The 25697-nt window shown below is 37.3% G+C and overlaps 2 protein-coding genes across 6 annotated transcripts in view; one reads left to right on the forward strand and one right to left on the reverse strand.

The window, feature by feature from the left end:
* Nucleotides 1–21: 21 nt before the first annotated feature.
* LOC128866160 (probable methylthioribulose-1-phosphate dehydratase) lies at nt 22–1230 on the reverse strand. Its single transcript, XM_054106681.1, has 7 exons — nt 1125–1230; nt 1021–1073; nt 922–963; nt 745–858; nt 529–682; nt 258–460; nt 22–200 (listed from the first exon to the last, which is right to left on the reverse strand). Exons 1-7 carry the CDS (start codon nt 1149–1151, stop codon nt 122–124), a joined length of 672 nt encoding a protein of 223 aa, XP_053962656.1. The 5' UTR covers nt 1152–1230; the 3' UTR covers nt 22–121.
* A 422-nt stretch (nt 1231–1652) lies between these two features.
* LOC128866158 (ATP-citrate synthase) overlaps nt 1653–25697 on the forward strand; it is a 28853-nt gene continuing 4808 nt past the window's right edge. For 3 of the 5 annotated variants that reach the window (XM_054106674.1, XM_054106678.1, XM_054106679.1), the window contains exons 1-5: nt 1695–1822; nt 19604–19811; nt 22653–22838; nt 22949–23401; nt 23495–24083. In XM_054106674.1, the coding sequence (XP_053962649.1) occupies nt 19650–19811; nt 22653–22838; nt 22949–23401; nt 23495–24083 (1390 nt within the window). In that variant the 5' untranslated portion in view covers nt 1695–1822; nt 19604–19649. Of the gene's footprint in view, nt 1823–18471; nt 18648–19603; nt 19812–22652; nt 22839–22948; nt 23402–23494; nt 24084–25697 lie in introns of those variants that run through there. The other 2 variants (XM_054106677.1, XM_054106675.1) reach the window with 2 other exon arrangements.

Consider the following 25697-nt stretch of genomic DNA (forward strand, 5'->3'; position numbering starts at 1 on the left):
ATATAAATCAAAGCCTATAGATATATTTAAAATTTTATTTTTTACTACTGTTGGGTAAATTAAAAAATATTACAATTTTAAACTTGAGTAAAATGCAATAAATTGGCAAATATCCGACATTTCATTCGAATTTTTCAGGATTTAAACCATTCTTTTTCATCTCCACACAAATAGAAAACAGATAATCATAGCATTCTGACCTAAAATTACTCATTAAACAAGTCATACGCAATATAAAATTTCAACTATTTACTTACATAGTTTTCGTTTTTTCCCAGCTTTTGCCCCACACATATACGCCATGTCGGCGTACCAACACTGCACTGCATCCAGGGTACTTAAGCATAGCTGCGTACATGCTATCCGCAAGATCTCGCTCAAATGGTGTATTTTCAATAATCGGCACCACCAACTCTTCATCGTATCGTAGATAGCGTTTCAGGTCTTCGTCGTAAACCCCCTTTTATATTCAGTATTAGATGAAAATTAAAACTTTTCACTAAACAGCAAAATAAGATTAGCTTATACTTTGATCATTTCTAAATGTGTACAACGGAAAACCTCGCCAGGCCACATCAAAGTTACCATTACTGCATGCATGGAGTGTGTGTGTATCACTGCCTGTGCGCCACGATGTTGATAAGCCAGCATAAATAGTGGTGTACATTGGCTTTTCGTTAGTCTAAACAAAAAAACAATATGTATCAAATTAACCATGCTAATATTCAAGTATTAAAATTCTACTTTTTATAATCAGGAGGTAGCTGTATATCCTTTCCTTCATCATCTTGTACGAATAAATCATCTGGCTGAATACGTTCCTTTTGTACTCCCGATGGCGCTATGTAAATTTCATTGCTGCCCAAAATTGCATAAACATTACATGAACTTCCTTACGTTCGTTACATCGAGTACACTTACTTATATTTAATGCTCATTCCCCCACCAGTGCCACTTACCCAGCTGGAAGTAGTTATACGACTATTTGAAACAAATTCAAATATAAATTATTTTTCTTACCCGAGATGATAGAACTGCCGACATAGTTCTGGTATTAGTTTACGTGGATGTTCCTGCAAGGTATATTCAAAATTATTTGAAACAATGAAGAAACCCATATTTACCTCGGGCAGATCCTGATAGATAGACATATTATATTTTCCTTCACCTTTCACAATGCTTAATAACGATTCTGATAAGATCCGTATGAAGCGATAAGAAATTAGCTGGCTTGAGTAAATAAGAATATTGTTGTTGCTATTGTGGAATGTATGAATTAGCAGTGCTCACAAGTTGTACTTATTGTAGAGCTGCCTGCGCATTATATTTAGATTTCTATTGATAGCAAACACTAAGTAGCAATTGGCCGTTTGGGTAATTTTTTCATAGTAATAAACCAAACATCTTATTTACATCACATACCTTAATAAAATTATAGATATTAATTGCTATAAGTGCCCTTTATTGGAATTTTTCAGTTTTTATTCTGTCGTAACTCAAGGCGAATTCATACAAGGTGACTACGGAAGAGCAGTCTTTTTATTTTCTTACCATTTGGTATTTTTCTAATACATTTAAATGTTGTTGTTTCTCTACCGAAGTCACCTTATATATATTTTGCTTGGTAACACTGGTAGTAGGAACCGGCGAGCAAACGAGCGAAACTCATTCCGATTCAACTTTTGTGACTTTTGGTTGTGTTCATTTGGCGCAGACGTGTTTTTAATTAATTTGCACTGTACGAGTGAGTTACATTTGGAAAGAAAATAGTAGCAATAAATAAATTTGTGTCGGATATCCCTTTTTAACTTAAATTCGAACAGTAAGTGAACATTTTGATGTAATTATAAAACTGCCTAGTGAAACCTTTGCATATATTTGGGGAACATTTTTGCCGGATACTAATCGGATGACGTACCCATATTGGCTACAACAGGAGAAAACGGTGAAAGGGGTTTGGTAAAACTTGTTGTTTGGTGGACGAGAACCTCTTGTGCCTAGCTTTTACTGGAATATATGTAATATATACGTACGTTATATTATTGGTTTGGTGCGTATTGTGAAGCGCAAAGTATGAAATATCACAGACTAAGGCAACCTGAATGTTAAATTGCTGAAATATATAGTAAAGCACCGATACGGTCAGCAACGAAAAACAAAGTTCAGTTTAATAATGCCTAATTCATTAAAGGTGGCTGAATAGGTGCAGCAAATGGTTTATATATAAATGCGACTGAATCTACCCTGGATTGAATAACATGACAAAGCACAAAAATAACAAATAGCTTTATATCCTGTCCATTTTATTGTGCAAGAAGTGAAAACACAAAAATAAAATATTTTTAAAATTATTGCATAGTGAGTTTAAATTGCACTTTCGGTTTCAACGTATTTCGCCAGTTACTTAATATTTTGGAATGTAATGATTACGACACCTCATAGCTCTGCTTGGCACTTGGCACACAGCACAGCTTTGTTATAGCTGTCGTTATTGATTTTACCCGCTTTCTCTTTTTCTGTTTGTGGAGCGTAATTCAACGAGCCGTTATTGGATAACAATCCAAAGTAGTGGTATTAAATAGAGAAATTGTATATGCTGCAGGGAATTTAATGAACAGCTACATTTGTTTTAAAATATATAAATGTAAATTTTGATTTAAATACTGGAATATGCGTCGTGTGTTGTGAAACTACGTTCGTTTTTCGCATCGAAGTCGTTTGGCGCTAACGCTCTTAAAAAGCTTTAGCCTTCAAACGAAATTTATAAAATGTAATACTGTTTTTGAATGCATTGTTAATGCTATTTATGAAACATTAAAAAATTTAAATAAACCCTTAAGATTGTATTTCCCCTATCTATACACATGCCATTATTTAAATTACTCCTAAATACATATTTATGCAAGTGACCACTGGTGCGTGTGTTCCTCTAATAGTACCCCATGTCATTATACATATGTATATATTTGCATATGCATGTATTTTCATATGGAAATGAGATTGGTCAAGAAAGGGCCAGATTTTCAGTGGCGAATTTTTTTAACTAATTTTAAAACCTCGATGCAGAGATTTATTCTGTCATTCTTGTATTGACCAACAATGCTCGACTCTCGCAACTACAATTTCTAAAAACAAAGATATCCTGTGTAGACAATAATACCAGCGCGACATATTGCAAAGCTCTAATTATTTATTTTTTATTTAATTTTATTCGTTCATAAAAATGTAATTTATAATAGAGCAACAACTGTATAACTGAAAGGTTCAAACTTTGTTTAAAAATTAAAAATTCAGTAAACTTTCAGCCGTGTGGAGTTGCCTGATCTCCCATCGGGCGCGTCCCAGGTGGTGGATAGGGAGCCCTGGCATCACAAGAGTGGCCTTCCCTGATGGGGTGGGTTCAACACTCGTGTGATGACTCAAAGTTGGCATAGAATCAGGGTGCCATCCGCGAACCAAACTGGCTAGGGAGGAGTCCTGAACAAAAACCGAAAAGGTAATGGAAAACGATGGATTAATTACTCCAGGTGGAATCCACACAAGTGGCAATCCACCCGCTTCGGCGGCAGGGGCATGGATTCTGGAGGCCCCAACCATTACCCAAGTCTCTCAGCTCTACGAGCGAGAGCGCATCCTGGAGGAGACGGGGGTTGCTATCGCAATCTCCTCTCCTTCAGAGTCTGAAAAACGTTTCCCTGCTTCTGAGGGCCTGAGTTGTGAGGTCTCTTCGGTGGCTGCACGACCTCCCAAAGAAGCAGGGAAATCGAAGAGCGCGGCAAGGAGGAAGAGAAGAAAGCGGCGGGCAGAGCTCATGCGGGAGAAATCCTCATGTGGCTCTGCCGGCCCTTCTGTGTCTGTGTCTTCCAAACGACCTCGGTCAGCGGAAGTGACACCCACGGAAGCTATCGAGTCTTCGGTGGGCACAGGCACTCCCAAGTTGTCCCGCTCTCGAGGCAAGCGGAGAAAGACGGCGGCTGAAAGCAGCACACCTCCCTGCCCTGCGGTTGCCGCCAATGACCTAGGACCGGTCTTATAGTTTCATCCCATCTCACTGTGACGGGTCTTGAGCAATTCTGTTGCCAAGACCTGGTAGCGGCTGAGGTGGGTTATAGAGATAGACGCGGATGGTCGAAGTTTGTGATTGCATCTGCTTACTTTCCTTACGATGCTCTGGAAGGGCCACCACCCGGGAAGGCCACTAGTCTCGTGAGGTTCTGTGAGCGGCGCAGTCTGGGCCTCATCCTATGTTGCGATGTTAATGCCCAGCATACAATCTGGGGCAGCAGCAAGTGCAATGGACGGGGCTCTCGACTATTCGAATTTATCGCCTCCTCCTGCCTAGACATACATAACAAGGGCTCACAACCAACGTTTGTAACGGCTAGAAGGCAGGAGGTGATTGATCTAACCCTATCAAACTCAAAACTTGGGTGGTCAATCAAGAACTGGAGGGTCCTTGCCGAAGATTCGTGCTCGGACCACAGGTACATTGAGTTTCAGTGTGGCGAGGAGGCACAAATGCCATTGCCCTCTAGAAACCCAAGAAAAACAGACTGGCAGAAGTTTAGGGAGGCGTTGCGGGGCCTTGGCGTTGCGCCACCAAGACTTCAAAAAGAACAGGCCATTGAGGCGGCTGTTGAGAACTCAACGCTGCCCTAACCGAATGTTTTGAGTCAGCCTGTCCAATTCGACCTCTCCCCAGCCGGACTCCCGTTCCTTGGTGGAATCGAGAGCTCCAGATGCTGAGGCGCGAGTCGGGAAAATTTCTAAACCGGGTCCTCAAGACTAACCTTGCAGAGGACTGGGAGCGATACCGTGATGTTCAGAAGAACTACAAGAGGCTTATTCGGGAATCGAAAAGAGCCTCATTTAGGGAATTCTGCAGCGGTATTGAATCTCTGAGTGACACGGCGAAATTGGTTAGGATCCTGAAAAGGGACCCAACGGCAAAGCTGGGGTCACTTAGGAAATCTGATGGCTCCTTCACGGAGCGGAAAAGTGAGACACTCAGCTTGCTGATGGAGTCTCACTTTCCTGGCAATCAGATAAGCATCAGCCGGCAACAGCCAGATCTGTGGTGAATGAGGCCGCCATTCGATTTGCCATCAAATCTTTTGGCGACTACAAGTCGCCCGGACCAGATGGCATATATCCTGCCATGCTGAAGGAGGGTGCAGAGTTCGTGACAGCAGCCCTGAAGAAAATCTTCTCGGCATGCCTGGCACTGGCTTACATACCACGCTCTTGGAGGATGGTGAGGGTCGCCTTCATCTCAAAGGTTGGAAAAGACGACTACACCAGCCCCAAAAGCTTTAGACCCATCAGCATGACCTCTTTCATGCTGAAAAGTCTCGAACGACTGGTGGAACTGCGCATACGTCAGAAGTCGCTGAAGGCTCACCCTCTGTCTCTATTTCAGCATGCCTATCAGAGTGGAAAATCCTGCGAGTCGGCACTGCAAAACCTTGTTGCTAGGGTAGAGCTGGCCATCGACAGGAGGGACTACGCTATGGGTATCTTTTTAGACATAGAGGGGACGTTTGATAATGCCACTTTTGATAGTATGTGTAACTCTGCTAGTAGGCACGGCGTAGACCGGGTGCTAGTAAATTGGATTCGTTCGATGCTGGCCCAAAGAATCATTTCGGTGCGAGCAGAGGAAGATCTGCTGGTGTCATCTGGGGTTAACAGAGGCTGCCCCCAAGGCGGTGTGCTGTCTCCGTTGCTCTGGTGCATGGTAATCGATCCTCTACTCACCACCTTAAACGATTCGGGAGTCTACGCACAAGCATTTGCGGACGATGTTGCTTGTTTGGTAACAGGCTCTTCGCTTATGAACATCTGCAGGAAAGTGCAGAAAACTCTGGATCGGATTGACACTTGGTGCTTTGCGAACGGGCTGTCGGCAAATCCCGCCAAGACTGGTATTGTCCTCTTTACCAGAAGGAGGAAGCTTGATGGACTCGTTCTGCCAAAGCTAAAAGGAGTCACAATCCAGCTATCCAAGGAAATCAAATATCTTGGAGTAATCCTCGATAGCAAGCTCCTATGGAAATCACACGTTGAAACAAAGGCATCAAAAGCGCTGACAGCTTTCTGGCAGTGCAAAGGTGTCTTTGGGAAAACGTGGGATCTCTCTCCTAGCAAGGTCCTATGGATCTACACGGCTATGATAAGACCCATTATCACCTATGCATCAGTGGTCTGGATGAGCAGACTCTCCCTAGTGGGAGTCAGGAGGACCTTATCGAGACTACAACGCACTGTGGGCATCTGTTGCACCGGAGCTTTTCCGACTACTTCAGGCCCGGCACTAGATGCTCTGATTTGTTTACCACCACTTGATGCTTTCATCCGAGGAGAGGCCTTGAAGGCCCTCTGCAGACTGAAACACAGTGGGAACTGGTACGGCCCTTGTCCGGCATTGGAACACAGAGAAGGCATGGACATCGATCCAACGATTCTCTCCATGCCCCTTGACTCCATGCCATCAAGGGTCGTACTTGAAAAGAGATACAGTGTAGTGCTACCAGAGGCTCAGTTGTGGGGAGACTCAGAAAATGAGCCCGGCAAACACTGTTTTCGCATTTTTACGGATGGCTCCAGGACCGAGCATGGCTCCGGCTCTGGGGTCTACGTGGAATCCAGCGGGACAAAACTGCACTTTGCTCTTGGAATGCATGCATCTGTGTTTCAAGCGGAGGTGTATGCAGTTCAAGAAGCGATGAATTTTGTTGTGGAAAAACGATGGAGAGGCAGATCTATATGTGTCTGCAGCGACAGCCAAGCAGCGCTTATGGCCTTGGACAGCCGTCAAACCACATCAGGGGTAGTGAAGTCCTGTAAATCCAGGCTGAACTATGTCGGCAGACATAATAGCCTGATGCTAACATGGGTCCCGGGACACGTGGGTATCGCGGGTAACGAGACCTCTGACTCCTTAGCTAAGATGGGCTCTGAGGCCAACTTCTTTGGCACAGAGCCCGCTTTGCCACTCCCCTCTGCGGCCATCACGGCCACGGTTAGCAAATGGGTAACTACTACCCACAAGCGAGCTTGGCAGGCTGAGAGAGGCTGCAGATGGACAAAACTGATGTTACCTGTCATGTCCGATCGACTGTCGCAAACCCTTCTGTCATTAAGCAGAGGGGAGTGCAGACGGCTGGTAGGACTGATGACGGGCCACTTTCTGTGGGCAAAGCACATGGAAAGGTTGGGCATCTCAGACAGTGTACTCTGCCCAGCCTGTGAAGAGGAGGTTGAGACGGCGGACCACTTCCTGTGTGTTTGCAACGCCTTCGCTCGAATCAGGTTTGAGGTCTTTGAGGTCTGTTAAGAAGCGACCATCTTCGCTCCTTGGCACCACAAGATCTACTCAGATTTCTTCGGAGATCGGGTAGATTTAAAGAAAATTAAAAGGGAATCCAAGTGTAGTACAATGGACTCGATTAACGTCTGAGTGCTGCACTTGCTAGTTGTCCCGACAAAAAAAAAAAAAAAACTTTCAGCAAAAGTCCAAAATTTTAACGGAATTTCCTGCAAAATTTGGAGTATGCAGCTTTATAGCTTAGTGAATTTTGTTATTATTAATACATAATTTTTTTTTCAAACATTCTTTATATTATCAACACGAATTTCGAGTTATTTTAAACTTTAATATTATACCAAATTGGGGGCGTACCTAGGATTTTTCTGAAAATTAATACATAAAAGTCTGCAGTTTGATGAAAGTTTGGTAAATTTTGTATAAAGTTTGGAGTTGAGTTATATGTTTTTTGTAGTAGTATAAACTATTTAAAAAAAAAAAAGTCAATAAATTGTCAAAACTTCGAATTAACGCGACACTGTCATTGTAAACACAGGTATACATAGGTATAGTCGGTAACATAGGAACCTACAGTTTTATGTGGCCTCCAGATGGCTCGACCGCTATTATAATGGCACTTCTATTACTTCACCGTCCGCAGTAGTCATTGAACCTGGAACTACGTACTGTGAATTATTCTAACGCACAAGCCCACAATCTCATCAGCGGTTGTAATGAACGCGCTAAGATCTCAGAACGAAGACGTTTTAATGTACACAAATACCAGAATTTCTGAATTTAATAATAGAGGTAAAAAACGCAGACAAATTTAAAAAAATACATTATTAATATCCCTTAACAGGGAGGGTGTCATTATTCTGTATTACAAAATTCTGGGTGACAAAATTCTGTAAATTGCAAAAAAATTCTGCTTTTTAAAATTCTGCTTTCTAAAATTCTACTTTTTAAAATTCTGCTTTCTAAAATTCTGCTTTTTCAAAATTCTGCATGTTTAATGCGAAATTATTATTATTATTATTATTATTTTTTTTTATTTAATATCTCGAGTAATAATAAAAAATAATAATAATAATAAATTAAATAATTACATTACCTCTTTAACATTGTTAACATTATATTTTAATACAGAATTTTGTAATACCGAATTTTGAAAGCAGAATTTTGTACATACAGAATTTCGACACCAACCCCCCTTAACATACTATAGTTATCTATCTTAAAACCTCCGAGTGCATTTCTGCGATGAATAAGTTCCTCATAAAAAGCAATGTGCCGTTCGGAGTCGGTTTAAAACTGTAGGTCCCTCCATTTGTGGAATAATACGACGACGCACAACAAAAATAGAAGGAGCTCTGTCGAACACCCAAAAAGGTGAAGGGTATTTTATATAGGTATTTTATTTTAACCCAAACAAATTGTTTTAAAAAAGGGTGCAGTGTGCACTTCCGAATGGTTATCACGCAGCAACCCATTCGCCCTCGAGTTATTTTTTTTTATTTAATATCTCGAGTAATAATAAAAAATAATAATAATAATAAATTAAATAATTACATTACCTCTTTAACATTGTTAACATTATATTTTAATACAGAATTTTGTAATACCGAATTTTGAAAGCAGAATTTTGTACATACAGAATTTCGACACCAACCCCCCTTAACATACTATAGTTATCTATCTTAAAACCTCCGAGTGCATTTCTGCGATGAATAAGTTCCTCATAAAAAGCAATGTGCCGTTCGGAGTCGGTTTAAAACTGTAGGTTCCTCCATTTGTGGAATAATACGACGACGCACAACAAAAATAGAAGGAGCTCTGTCGAACACCCAAAAAGGTGAAGGGTATTTTATATAGGTATTTTATTTTAACCCAAACAAATTGTTTTAAAAAAGGGTGCAGTGTGCACTTCCGAATGGTTATCACGCAGCAACCCATTCGCCCTCGAGTCATACTTCTTGTTAATTTCTGCGCAAACAAGGAAACCACCAAATAGCAAGAAAAAACTAAATAACTATGTACTCTACTACTATCACCTTGTATGGATGCGACTTGGTTTTATTTATGTATCCAGCATTTTGAAGTTCAACTGGAATTCCCCAAGTCATTTCCTGTGTTGCATTCACAATAGTGTTGCTGCCTTGCAAGTTATTCAGTAACGTACCAGTAACGCTCTTTTGCAGGTTATCTGCAACAGAGTACAGCTATTATTTCTCATGATAGATTACCAGCTTTGGTGCAAAATGAAATTGTGGAGAGTAACTTCGCCTCTCATATCACCGGAGACTTCGCAGACCAATTCTGCACGTTCATTTCATATTGATACACTCGTCCAATCAGTCGTTGTTCCGACGGCAGCGAAGTAACATAACATAAGCATAGACTGTAGTTTTTTTTTGTACCTATACCACCAACAGGATCTCATTTTTTTTCGTACACAAACTGTTGTCATAACCCCTGTTACGTCAGTCATTCACCTGATTCTTTCAAATTCGCTGAGAACCCGTTTACGGTCTGATATTGGCCACGCCTCTAAATATCTTTTCACGCTGATTATTTCTATTATTTTAGCATGCAAAATAGCAAAGGTGATATTTACTAATTATATATTGTTTGCGATACTTATTTTCCTTTTCTAATCCATTAACAAAGCGATGGTGTGCTATTATTATTATATTTTTATTATTCTTAATATTATAACGATGATATTATATATACCGCTCGTTTCCTGGAATAACGTTTTAACCCAAACAAATTGTTTTAGAAAGGTATGCAGAAAAGACTTAAGATGTGTAAAAAAATTATGGCGATATCAATTAACAGTATGATTAGATGACAATGTGTCTTTACTTTTATTTCGGCTGCTACTCTGGAACGAATTTAATGGAATTTAAAAATTTAGATTCGTTAAGGTTTCACAATTTTTATTCAAAATACAGCTATGAGCACCTCTACAGTTAAAAGTCGACAAACAATCGATTCATGAATACCTAATTGTCGAGAACGTCGAGATATCGAAGTTGAAGGTTTTTCCAGCCTAATTGGAGTCTTTGAAGATGACATAAAAAAGCTGTCATCTAGGAATTATTCACTACTGACATTTAGATGTCATTTTTATATAATATCACCCTTTATATAATTAATTGGCTTGCACCTTTTTTGGGTGTTTGCCGGAGATCGCCCATTTTTTGTCTTGCATCTTTCTTTAGTTCCACAAATAGAGGGACACACAGTAAGCCGACTCCGACCGGCAAATGTTTTTTTATAAGGAGATTATCTTCCATGGCAGAAACACACTCGGGGTGTTTGCCATTGCCTGACGAGGGGCGACCCCTTTTAGAAAAAAAACTTTTTATTAATTGGTATTTCGTGCCCGGAGTTTCGAACCTAGGCAGTTCCGAATGGTAGTAACGCACCATTTGGGTACGGCTGCCGCATATAAGAGCTATTCTTTAACCTACTTTTTATTTAGAAAATATTTCTCACCAACTGGAGCTATCGTTGAAATATTTCTAAAAATCGAACTTATAATCGGTTTGGTTCATATTCAAAACAATAGTTTATATACTACTATTATGTTGGCACAATTGTGAGTCCTAAGAAAAAAAATTATTATTATATACATATTTTTATTATAACACAGAATGTTTTTTCTTGTTATTTGCTTATAAAATATTTATTATTCTGCTAACTAATACTCCCCGAACGTTTTTATTTTGGCTTTTATGTAGCAAGCCTAAGATAGTATATATTTATATTTATTTAGTCTATGAATAATATAGACTAAAAGAAATTAAAATATTAAATAATTAAACCACGTAAATTAGAGGATAAGATGTAAGATTGTAACAAAAGATGACTTTGACGGTGCATAATTTGGTTTATCATTGCATTTATCATTTTATAAAATGTACCGGAAGGCTCTTTGGGGAATATTAATTTTAATATCCAAAAGATAAGGAGAATAATCGGTTCTTTGAATAACTAGTCTAACTAATCTTCTCTTTTCCAAAAATTTAAGATTAATAAGTAGTGAGCGAGCATTGTAGGCAGGAAATACATCCGAAAAACATAAAGGGGGCAAAGCGTACGATTTAAGTAAAACCTTTTTGACGCGTTCAATTCAATCAATGTAACGGACGTCAAACAAACTTTAATTCCATTTTTTTTTTATTATTTAAGACTTAGAAAGACAACTTAAACCATAATCAAAAACTTTATAAGAGATGAACCTTTCCAGTTACCTTTTCCGCCGGAACAATATTTGTTGTGTATTGGATTTCTGTTAATAGGGAGTCTACTGCCGAACACCACAAGGGACGTGGAACTGGCCCGCCCTGAGCGCATTCTCCCGCAGCTTTGAAATTAATAGTATTTACCCCAGCGGGTTAAGGGGTTAGAATTTGCCCGCGGTAAGGTATGCCTGTCGTAAGAGGCGACTAAAATCCAGATCTCAGCCTATTGATCTTGAGCATCAACTCAACGCCAATAGGCTGAGAAAACAGGTACAGCAACGGCTTGGTGGCGATGGGAACACTATTGTCATTAAAGCGTTGAACTACCTGACAATGCATCAGAATAGGCTCGGAGTGTGAGATCTGACCATTTTACTTTTGCCTGCCGTGCTTGTGTGTCATCCCGCAAGTAGCGTTTGGCCCCACGTACAAGTGATTGTAATATGGCAGAGATTCAATATGCTTGCTTGCATATTCTTTTGGAGTCCAACCCGAACCATTGCGTGAAACGTGCATGCGAATAATCGATGTCTACGCAAGTCAATTGGTGTTTATTGCATGGGCAATAAAAACCATTTGAACAATCACTGACACGTTATTCGTTTTGTTTCACAGCACTGGTTTGTTAGGCTTAAGCCAGCGAGCGAAACATGAAAGTGAATATTAGAAGTCCATACTAGATAATTACTTTTTCTTGCTCAGCAAGAAAAAACATTTGAATTAGTGCTGACAAGGAATTAATTTTGCATCGTTTAGCTGCTTCGTTAGTTTAATCCTTCTTTAACGCAATGAGTTATTTGACAAATAGGCAGGACAAATATGTTTTGATTGAAGGGCTCCTTCCTTTTAAGGGCAAGATGTAATGCAAATTTGTTCGCCTGAGAAGCAAATGGCTTTTTAAAGAAAATGTAGCAAATATCAGGCAAAAAATGTATAGAAAACACTTCGAGTGGAATGTCTTTTAGATTAGTGTAATAATTCAGGTTCCACATACATACCTAGTATACTTTATGTCCACTAACGAAATGTTGTGTGGGATGCGATTGGTTTTCCGCACAACATTTAAAATAGCCGCTTGGATCCAATAAGAACCCGACGAGTATACTGATGATGAACCATGAGTAGGGTAAAAACACACAACGGTCTAGGCGCGGCCGCCTGTGCAGATTACCTTCAATTGGAAGCTCGAGAATGCTTTTGCGCCCACAAAAGCTCTATTAACATATAACAAGTCCATGTAAAATAATAAAAAAAAACGAAAAAAAAGAAAAAATGCCAAAAAAAAGAATTGAAACGAGAGACAAATGAATGTAAAAACAAACAAAAAAATATACAAAAAATTAAAAAACAAATATAAAAAATACAAAAAATTAAAAAAATACAGAAAATAAAAAAGTTATACAAAAATTTAAAAAATTAAAAACCAAAAAAAAGGAATTCCAAAACGAGCGCAGCGGTATCAACTCGTTCTGCTGCGCTCCCTTTGGTGATTCTCGCGAGAACTCACATTAAAAGGGTCTGATGTAATTGTGTCATGGTTAAATAATTGCCTGATCCTATTACATAACATCTATGGACCCGACAAAACAAAAACAAACAATAAATCCACCATCAAAGTAACCAAACTAAATTTTGCCTTACCGAAAGAAATTTAAAACGATTTTTTCTCGAAAGTCGACCGGACTCGTAACTAGAGAAAATCATGATACGATTATTTTTTTGGGACGTATGTATATATGTTTTTGCTGAAGATTTTGAAACAATTTGAAAAAATAAAATCAGGTAGACTTTTTCGATATATTTAGTACCTGGTTTTTTATAGACAATTTTCGGTCCATTTTCATTTTTTTTTTTTTTTGTTAAATTTAATACCACGAAAAAGCTTCTCGTAAAAAACGATATGCTGTTCGTAAGCAGCATACAACTGTAGGCCCATCCATTTGTGGAAAACACCAAGACGCACACCGCAGATACGCAAGGATAATATACATATGTATGAGCAGTTTGGTCATCCGAAGCAAAATTGTGAGAGTAACTTCGGCTGCCATATCACCGTTCAGACGGCATCAAAGTAATACGAGTGGTGGCTATGTTGATTTTTTTCTCGGTTTTTTTCGATAACAAACCGCTGTCTTTGCCCATGTAACGTCAGTAAATCAGCTGATTTCTTCAAAATCGCTGAGAGCATGTACATTCTGTATGCTGCACATCGTGCCGTAATCTATCATCCGTGGCTCCTGAATCCCGCAATCGCACCATCTGTTATCAGCTGCTAGAGACTGAAACGTAACTCGGGCATTCTGTGCATGTGTACCCTAATTGAGATAACTATTAACTCTTCGCTCGTTTATTTAATTTTTTATTTATTTTTGTTTTTTAAATATAGTTTATACTACAACAAAAACCATATAACATATAACATTAAACTTTGTACAAAATCTTACATAATTTAACAAGTTCACATCAAAATTTTATACTTTTTAGTCAGAATTTTTAGAAAAATTTCGGATATGCATGTTTCCATAAAAAACTTTGTTATATAAATGATGGACCAAAGTCTGCATACATGAAAAATGTGTTGATACCGTTTTAATTGAACTATTTTTTTACTCACAATAAATTTATGTGCGTTTTTTCCTTGTTATTTTATGTTAAATAATGAATTTTTTCCGTTTATTTTGATTAGAAAAAAGTTTCAAATAAAACTGTATCAATACGTTTTTCAATAAACTTTTTGGACTTTGGAAGCCAACGGAAATATGGAGTGTGTGTAGACTTTTGTCAATTACTGTATGGAAGAAAATGCATAAAACCGTCAACAAAAACAAAAAGAAATTATCAAACTCAACGCAATTTATGAGCCCCTTCAAACTTGCACTTTATTATATAAAAATTCAATTAGCTATAAAACTGCATACTCTAAATTTGTCAAAAGTTTTCAGTTCGATGCTTTTATTTTGATCCAGTCATATTAGTTTTGATTTTTAACTTTATGGACATGTAGGAATTAATTTTTATACAGATATCCTCTATTCAACCTTGACGAAAATAATTACTTCGCAGCTTTACTCGCAAGTATAATCATTGATCATTGATTTAAGGTTGTGTCGATTCTCAGAGTGAATAAACTCACCAAATTATTTGCTATACACACACACATACATGCATAATTATTTATAGTCGTTTTTAACACACATTCTACGTGCTGTTTTTGTAAAGCAGTGATAACACGGTGCTAGGCCAGCTTGGAACATTTGAAGGTTGCGAGGCGAAGTTGAAAGGCAGGCAGAACTCTATTTGCCAACAAGGGGAAAATTACTATCATAATTGACCAGTTTGCGTACCGTGTAATATGCAAATATACATACATACATACTTTCTGATGTCACGAAAATATTATTGTGCTGTTCAAGCAGTTATGTATGTGTGGATGTATTTACATATTATAAAGGAAACAAAAAAACACTTACACTTGCACAAACACTTATATACAAATAGGCTTAGATTCTAAGATTGCACAGCCAGATGTCAAGACTATTGACCTTGTATGGCGTGATCTCACCTTCATATGGTATGTGCATTTCGTTTTTCAAAGCATCGCTTGGCACCCTCCAAACTGCACAAATTACACACATAGTATTGAGAACAGTTTTTTCAGCAAAGAAATCACAATCTTTAAAATGGAACAAAAACCCTTGGGTGCTTAGCAGAAGTACTTTAGGGCGTTTATCAACATCGTCTCTCGCATATTCAAATTCTACGGTAGGGTATAGCACTGAAGTCAATTTAGAGGAACTTAAGTTTTAAAAGAAACTATCTTAACTTACACTTAATACAAAGTTAATGCGGATATGAATAATAACTAAAATATTATAATAAGATTTTTTTTTAATTCAAACTTTACCTGGGAATATTTGGGGCGAAGAATTTATATTTGATTTCTTATGTAAAGAACCCCAAGATGGCGCTACGAAACAAATTATAGTAATTGTTTACTATTTTAATAGGAAAAGTGACTATGTAATTTTTCTTGTCTCTATTTTCTTATTAATTAAATATAGCTTCTTTAAAAATGTGGGGGATCGAAACTGACTTTAGAGTTAAGCTCTTATGACCTTTTTGTTTCTGTAGAATTTCCAAATCTGCATGGAATGATGTTGGAAAAAATCGTTCCATACATATGTATATACTTTTAGTGAGACCTTTGGTACAATTTATTTACACGTCATGTAAAGTTTTGGAAGAACAGTAGCAAATGCCAAGGAGCGTTTAAAATATGACCTGAATAGCTTAACATACTTAGACCAACCCTCTTGTCCGAATTATGGTGTTCATATTATTTTATTCTAAAAGCAGCATTTTTTCGGAAGAACTCCACTTTGAGATTCGACATTGACTGGCGTGGGCCGGCTGGAATATACATAAGTGTATTCTGATTAAAAAAACTAAATTGTTCTTAGAAACGCATCTTCGGTTTCATCTAAATTGACCAGTATTCTTAGAATTGCATTTAGAATCTGAATCTGCTAGGAACGATGTCGGGAAAAATCGTTTCATACAAAATGGCCCGCTCTAAAATACAGATATTGTTTATGTGAGATCACGATTCATTGATCTAAAAGCAAAAACTGCTATACTGAAAAGTTTTTTTTTCTTAAAATAGCTTTTATTATATAAATTTTTTTTATTTTTTTTTTTCATTTTCTTGCCAGTTTCAATTCGTTAAAAGTGTTTATAAAGTGTGTGTAAAGTTATAAGCTATGAACAAATTGAAATTTTCAAACATTGTAAGAATGTGGCTTCATTTTAACGGACAACACTGTATTTTCGTAGTTCACATTTACCAAAGCTTTTAAAACATGCATATGTATAATTCAAAGAGACGAATTGATTATGACTTAGAAGAAAATCCACTTGTGCCAAAATGGTCTGCTTCCTTTTTGTTTAAAACCATGAATAGTTCGTATCCTTTCTCTTCTTAGTATGAACGACTTGTGAATTTTTCACGACAATGCCTTTGTAAAGTAGTAAGTGTCAATTGTCCCCATGATATTTCTCTTTCGCTAATTATAGCTGCTGCAATATACGATTAGAGTATTGATGCAGCCATTAGGAGGATCCTGATTCTCTATTCTTTGGATAGATAAAGAAATTTAACCGATTCATATTAATTTTTAGAGTTGAATAAAATTCAAATTCGAAAATTCCTAACCATTCTCCAGCTTGACTCGAACCAGAAACTTAGCATGGGTAGTTAAATTGTTCGCATGGGCGAAATCTCACTAGTTCTGAACCAGAATTTTGTTTCACCAGTTCAACCTTTCCCTGCAGGGTCTTTTGTTAATCGTCAATTATAAACTTACCTACTTAACTTCAGCACCACGCCATCATTTAGACACTTGCGCATACACATACTAATAACTTTCGCGCATTGAGCGCGCGCCGGAACCATTTTTATAACCTATCACGCCATTTGTATGTAGACGCGTTGGCATTTCATATTGGTAATTCCGCATTAAATGAAATTAGAGCAGAATTTCATAAAAGCAGACAATTAGCGCATATTGGCAAGCTTTTAAAACGACAGTTTTGCATATGCGTGCATCTAGAAATATTTACATATGTGTATGTATGTATGCATTTCCCATTCGATCCGGTCCGATCTTTTCAAGCTCAAATAACAGTGATCTTCGTGCTTGTACAGCCGCGGAAAACCACTTAAGAACAATAGATACCCAATACGAAAAAGAAAATTTGCCGTTACATTGACATTACTAACTTTCAAGAGTTATGAACACCAATGCAGCCTTAGACCGGATATGCATTCACACATATGTACTTGCCCTAACCACTATTGCAGTTAACCTTTTTCTTCCATATACAAATATTTGAACTTGAATGTACTTCGTATGAAAGGAAGGGCGTATCACTTCAGCGAAAAAAAGTTTGTAGCTACTTGCAACTTTCACCTAAAATTCAATGGGCTGCATAACCAGAAAATATCTGCTTAAAAAGTAGGAAGTTTTGTTAATGTTGTAACTATGACCTTTTGCAAGCAACTAGGGCATATAGTCCATCCTTTGTCAATTCCACTGTTATTGGTTCCTCAAGATGAGCAGAAATTACACGATGGATATCAGCAGTGCTGGAATCCTATTTTGACAAGGGAATCATGTAATCAGTTATGATAGTTATAGTAGCATAAAGAATTCTCTATATATTTTTAAAGAATGTTGCTAATGCGACAGTCCTTGTCCAGATATGAATACGAGTCGTTTCAGGCATAACATTAAAATTCATTATTTCGGAAGCACTCAGTAGTTTAGCAAGTGACATATGTAGGTAGGATAATAAGCTCTTTGCGGGGCGCTGATTGCTTTGCGCAGAGCAGGGCGGATATTTTTTCTTTGACACCTATTAAATCATTTCATATCGTATTGAAAAAACTAATATTACAAAAAAAACATGTATTTTAACTTTACTAACGCGGCAATTAAAGAACCAAACAACAGACAATTTATAAAATATTATAAATAAAATCAATTTTAAACATAAGACATTTGCTAAAATGCAATATTTAGCACCAAATATTTAAAACGAAAAACATATCCAAGCGCAAAACGTGACACTATTGCAACATATTCACCAAAAGAAATACAGAAATATTTGCCAGGGTATCGTTCCTAAGTATTTTTCAATAGCTGTATGTTCGCTGATATTAGTTTAAAATATAATACGATCAGTATGATCAGCAGCGATCATTATTTTTTGTCTATGCTTACGATGGCATACTCTGCTGTCTATGAATTTACGACTGTGCTGGAGTGGGAGCCACAACCACATTCGCTCTCCAAGCAAGTGATAGCAGCGCAACAGTAGGAACAATTTGTTTTCATTGTACCTGTTACTTTCAGTTGGTTTCAGTTCTCGTTCGACTCGCTCGTGAAACGGTCGCTTTTTGCCTCTAAAAAATATTTATATTTACGTATCTGTCTGCTGTGCGGTATTGTGTTAGTTGTCATTGTTATTAAACGGTCGCCGGTTCAGTTCTAAAGGAAAGAAGATAAAAGAACAAAATAATAAGCAAAGTATGTGGCGCGATGTTAATGGTGTTATTTACTTTTTCAATTCATTATTGGCTCTTTTAAAAAAATTGTTTTTGTGCGATTTTTCCGTTCGAGTAGGGTAGGGTAAAGGTATTCATTCATACAAAAATTTTTACAAAATAAATAGCCTATTTTACAGTAATAAAATAAGTAAACAATTATTAATTCTATAGGAGAAGTCTTACTCGAATAGTCCTTGGGCAAACTTTAACTTTATTCGGGTGTAATTATCCCTTAAAAATCAATTCACATTCAAAATCAAAGTCACATTAAATATATAAAAAAAAAATTAATTAATTGATCTGCGGTGGCTAGCAAACTAAGTTCTCTATAAATGTTTGGTGAATGTCGGCGAGATAATTTGAGGTATTCGGGTGTCTCTGGCAACATTAGTGCTGCTATTATAGCGTCAGCGGAAATTGATAGTTAAATTTTTTATCTCAGACTTTGCAGGAAGTTGTCTTAAGCAAATTTAGTTTAATTAAATACATATACAGGATAGCTCTTGTAATGTTTGGATTTCAATATATAAATTAAAGTTGCACGTGTATTTTCCAATGATGGTTTTGTTAAATATCTAAATTTTCTTACTTCTGAAGGCTGTCTTAAAAAAACTTAAGCATCCCACCAGATATAGTCTAATTGAGTCAAATCACAGCTTCTAGGCGGCCAACTGACATAATGCTGATTATTCGGTTTTAAAATTTGTAAATTTGTTCATGTTTAACCATAAACTCAATTTCTATACATTACAGACGTTTTTTAAGTAGCTGTCAAAACCAAAAAGACAAAAATCGATTGTTCAAATTTCAAATGCTGGATGGACCATCCTGTATATGTACATAAAATCCCACAAAAACACTGACCTTTCCCACTTTGAAATCAATTAATTTTGAACAAATAATGCTAACCCCGCTTTTTTCTTTTTTAACTTTTAGCTAGCATAACTAAAAAGAGAAATTTCTTGATAACAAAGTCACAAACATGTCAGCCAAAGCCATTTCCGAAGCCACTGGCAAAGATATATTGAATCGTTTTTTGAATGTGAATGGTGCTTCCGGTGCGGCACAATGTCGTTTTGCAACAGTCAACACTCAAACGGATTGGTCGCAATTGACCGTACAGAACCCTTGGCTGCTGGACACGGTAAGTATTCACATCATCAGCTTATTCTCATTAATCAATCACCACCACCTCCACTCCTATCATGCTCGGCACACTTTTAATCGCTTAGGTAAATGTATAGTTGATATTGTTTTTCATTAATAATATTATATAAAACCAAATAAATTGTTATTGAACTTCAACTTTACCTGCTAAAATTGAAATGTGTCATAAGATAATACGTCTTAATAAAATAATAGCAATAAAAATTAGAAAAGTGCAAAATCATTAATAAATGAAAAGGTAAAGAAGGCGCGCTCTCCTATGTCTTGCTTATATGCATAGGTATGTATTATACATTTTTTGTCAATTATGCAAGTGGAAGTGCTTGAAAAATTGAAGGCTACTGTTATCGCGATACAAGGCACCTTGCGATATTTTTCATAAAACTTATTTTTATTTATTTATTTTCTGCACTGATAAAGCAGTGATAACGCTATAAATACACAAATATAAAATTGTTAATTGCCAGATTTATTGCATGTGCATATGTGCCTGTTGACTGTTAGAAGTAAAAAACAAAAATCAGTTTTAAAGAGATGATGTTTAAATCTAGAAGACCGGCGTTTAGAGGTCAACACAAATTGAGTCGGTTTTTCTAGGTGACACATGCCAGCGGCTGATGATAGTTGATCGCGTGGTTCACTTGATTATCAATTGTTTGGTGCACGACAACAAAAACGTTTCTCTTATCAGAGAACGTTTTAGCCACGCTGAACTATTAACGTATGATCAGCTCTGAGTCATGCACTTCAAATCTCATGCGGTTTTTGTTTTTTCTTTTTGAAATCAAGTGAAATACGTATACCAAAATTTTCTCAATAGATGATTTTGACTAGTGGATGAATTTTGATCGCGATAATTTTTAACGCTATACCTATGTATGTAAATACGAGTATATTCCGTAATATTTCTTTTTCAAATCCTCTTCATTGCTGTACTCGTATATTAAGTAGAGAAAAATACTAGTTTCACGACTTTGCTTGGGACAACTAATAACGAATAATGCTTGGAGGTATAACTTAAGCGTATGTAAATAAGCACATATGTAGGTACATATTTACTTATGTTTGCTCTTGTATTTAAAGTGGAGATGTTTTTGTTCTAACAGCTATACTGTATGGACCTTTCATGTTACGAGTTTCTTTTTTAACAGTATTTGTTTTAACAGCTGGTAGTTCGATGGCGCATTTGTTGGCAAATGTTAAGTTTAAAATTTACAATTTCCTAAATTTATATCGATTTCGAATTGCTGATAAGTAAGCGCCAGTTCAATGTCATGCCGGCGCCCAATGGCAGATGGATTTTGAGAGCTTATTTTCTTGATAGAAGTTTGCCATTATCTGCCGAGGTGCTAACGCTTGTAGAAACAACTTTTCACATTACGCATCAAACTTGGGGGATTACCATATGGTAGTCTCTCACCAACATGGCATTAGTGTGCATAAAGTTAGCCACTAGCCCCCAACGAATTCGTAGTGTTAGAGCTCCTTTTCCCTATCTCTCCCACGTTGTTCATTTTCATTCGCAACGTCTTATCTCCTTCAAGTGTTGATCAGCCATAATGATCTTATATGTTCAAAAAAAGTACTAAATGGGTGGTGTAGCAATTGCTGTTTGCAATGAGGTGGCCTGATGTTTAAGTTATGACGTTAGATAATTGCAATATGTACATATGTACGTATTTATTATTGCGATGCATGATTTACTATTGCTCGTTTACGTTTGTTATTGTGTGGTGGCCCATTAATTTCATGATGAAAATATTTATAATATGAAAACAAATTTTACCTATCGACAGTAAGACCGTACCATCATTACATACATACGTATTTGAAACTAAGTTGCATTAAATTAGGTACACGATGAAATATAATTGTGTAATTTAATTACATTAATAAGTTTGAATTCAATTTAGAAAAAATAATTCACCTTTGATTAGAAATACACTCAGTGAGGCCCGGGTTCGAAACCGACTGGGCTCATGGAACACCAACACATTTTTTTTAGCAGCGGTCGCCCCTCGGAGGGCAACGGCAAACCTCCGAGTGTATTTCTGCCATGAATAAGCTTCTCATAAAAGAAACCATCTGCTGTTCGTTTTTGTTTTGGGAACAAGAATATGTCGCAAGGGATCAGCTGAGTACGGTGGTTGAGGCAAGATTGCGGTGTTAATTTTGGCCAAACAATTCAGCTATTTTGATGTATTTAGATGTCTGATCCTTCGTATTCCTTATCATAGTGAAGAGGCATGCGTGAGATAAACATACATATATATGTATCCATATACCATATGTATATACATACATACATACATACATACATATGTATATGTATACAATTATTTATGAAGAAACCTTTCTCACCTTGATTTCCTCATATTTTTATGAATATTTAAGACTGCAATGTCACTTTTCCAATTTCGCAACTGTTTCTCCATCTGCGCTTTAAAATACAAATATAAATACGAGCAAATGTATTTGCAAGTTCAAAGGCCATATTCCAGCCAATATTTGAATTGTTTTCCTGTATCTTGAATAATTTTGTTTCCAACTATACTTATACTCGTACATACACCAAAACGGAACTCGAATGTACGCACGAGTACTTTCAATCACGTGTAGCTAGTACATATGTACATACGTATCATGAGTGCATGCATATGTACCATGTTATATATAGTATAAACATCCCAATGCCTTATTTCACATTCACCTATCCACTGACTTTCGTCTTTATGATTGAACATTACACACCTTCATACTTACCTATTTACATATAATGTACTTACTCGTGCAATTTGATTTGATTTTCCATTTGCAGCCACTAGTTGTGAAACCGGATCAATTGATTAAGCGACGTGGTAAATTGGGTTTAATCGGTGTTAAGAAGAATTACGAGCAAGTCAAACAATGGATTGGCGAACGCATTAATAAGGATCAGAAGATCGGCAATGCTGTGGGCAAATTGCGTAATTTCATTATTGAACCGTTTGTGCCACATGATGAGGTAAGTGGGAATTCAATAATTAATATATTAAAATATTAATGTGATGTAGTAATTATACATATTTTAATGTTTTAAGTTCCAACCAATTAAATTTTTTTTAATAATTACAGTCCGAAGAGATGTATGTTTGTATCTATTCTCATCGCAACGCCGATACGATTCTCTTCTACCATCAAGGCGGTGTTGATATTGGTGATGTTGACGCAAAGGCGTTGAAATTAGACGTGCAGATAAACAGTGAAACCTCCGTTGAGGAAATTACAACGAAATTGTTGGTGCATGTCGCCGATGCTTCCAAGAAGAAACGTATCGCTAATTTCATAAACGCTCTGTACCGAGCTTATGTTGATCTTTACTTTACGTACTTGGAAATCAATCCATTGGTTGTGACCAAAGATAGTATGTATATTTTGGACTTGGCTGCTAAACTAGACTCTACAGCCGATTTTATTTGCCGTCCGAAGTGGGGAAATGTTGAATATCCACCACCATTCGGCCGTGATGCATATCCAGAAGAGGCCTACATAGCCGATTTGGATGCGAAGAGTGGCGCTTCATTGAAGGTGAGTTTCAATTGTATAAGTATGTACATATTATTGCGGCTACTGTGTAATTTGTTTACTACGTGTAACGCAAACAAATTTTCATTTCTTCAGCTTACAATTCTCAATCGTAATGGCCGCATTTGGACTATGGTGGCCGGTGGTGGTGCCAGTGTTATTTACTCCGATACAATTTGTGATTTGGGTGGATCCTCCGAATTGGCCAACTACGGTGAATACAGTGGTGCACCATCTGAACAGCAAACTTATGAATATGCCAAAACCATTTTAACACTCATGACTTCGTCACCAAAACATCCAGAAGGAAAAGTGCTCATCACTGGCGGTGGTATTGCTAATTTCACAAATGTTGCTTCAACCTTCCGTGGCATAATCACGGCCTTGCGTGAATTCCAACCCAAACTGGTTGAACACAATGTGTCGATTTTCGTGCGTCGTGCCGGCCCCAATTATCAAGAAGGTTTGCGCAAGATGCGCGAATTCGGCTCCTCACTTGGCATTCCATTGCACGTGTTCGGTCCAGAGACGCATATGACTGCGATTTGTGGCATGGCGCTGGGTAAGCGACCCATTCCACAAACCGCAGCAGCTGAATTCGCGACGGCCAATTTTCTACTGCCCGGAGGTCAGCAAGCACAATCTGAACTGAAAACCGCTGAAAGTTCAGATAGTAATAATGGCGGTAAGTGTGCATTTCCTATATACAGTTACTGTTACTGAATAAAAACTTTCCAAAGTAAAAATGATTTTGGAAAGTTGTGCATGATTCAACACAGACAATTTTGCTTTCTCATTTATTCACTTGTTGGGAAATATTTGTGAAGATATGTTGATCACTAAATGTAATCAAGGGTTTTCTGTTACGTTAACAAACATAATGAAGTATTTTTAATTGTCTAAAAGAAAAAAAGTAAGCTTCAAAGCATATCCTGCAAGTTATTTCATAAGTTTGCTCTTCAAAAGGAAGTCACTATTAGGCTAATTTTTTTTAAATATTATTGTTATTATATTAACCGTGTATGTATAAAATGATGCTTTAGGTATGAAGCACCAAATCATGGAAATGGTTATTTCTAAAGCAGTTAGCTCAACATGCAATAGCAAACGTCCCGAAGATATTTCTGTTTTGAGTAAGCTCCTCATAAAAAACCATTTGCCGTTCAGAGACGCTTTAAAGCTGTAGGTCCCCACATTCAAGAGATACACCGCGAATTTGCAGAAGATCTCAGCCAAATAGCCAACAAATAATGTACGCGCCAATTAGACACGGTTTCCATACAGTGTTTTTTTTAATCATATGTTATTTTGACGTTGATAGCTCTTTCCCGTTAGAAATTTCGACAGAAAGTCAGTATCATCTCCGTAGAACGAAATGAATCGCTTTAGTGCTATGGAAAATGTTGGCGAATATTGGAAACTTATTCCCATATTCAATGTTCTATAGCCCAAACAGTGGGTTTATTGAGAAGAAATCAAAATCATCTTTTCTTTGCGGCTGTGTTATCAAGCAAAACTGTCTCGTTCGAGGGTCGTAAAACCCGGGAAGTCAATGAATCCTCAGGTACGGATTTTGGAGCTGTGGCATCATTGGAAACGGCATTGGTCAAAAGTGGACCCTACAGAGTCATGATAAACGATTTTTTGTGGCCGGAAATTGCAAACATGGATTTAGCCGATCGTTGGCTTCAATAGGATGGCGCGCTATGCCACAATTGATCTGTTGCGCGTCAAGTTCGGTAATCGCGTTAGCAGCCGTCTCGACCGCGCCATTTGGCCACTTAAACTGTGGTTTGACGACGTTAAGTCTTTTTGTGGGGTGCTGTGAACGACCGATGATATGCGCGCAATCCATTACCGATTCCTTAAATTAAATACCGAGCAAGGCATGTGTGAGATAGAGCCGGAAACCGCCAGCAAAGGCTGGGAAAACTAGGCTAATAGGACGCGCTACTGCGAAGCCAGCCGAGAAAGCCACACGAATGAAGTCGTGTTCCATAATTAATGAGAATGTTTGCTTTTTCGAAAAAAATTATTATTATTTTTTTTTAATTTTATGATTATTATGACTTGAACATTTTTCGTTCGTTGGTGCTTGGGGGAAACTCGCTTGGAGGATATGCTTTGAAAATTTAAAAATATACCAGATTTTGATGAAGCACACTGCAAATTACCAAATTTCAAATACATGAATTTATTTCCCTGTAATCTAATTTTTGAAATACTTTTATATTAATTAAACAAAAAAACTCCCTTTTTCTAACCATATCCTGTAAAAGCAGCCAACTAATAACTTTTG

Source organism: Anastrepha ludens, chromosome 6, assembly GCF_028408465.1.
Source record: "Anastrepha ludens isolate Willacy chromosome 6, idAnaLude1.1, whole genome shotgun sequence".
Taxonomy (NCBI): Eukaryota; Metazoa; Arthropoda; class Insecta; order Diptera; family Tephritidae; genus Anastrepha; species Anastrepha ludens.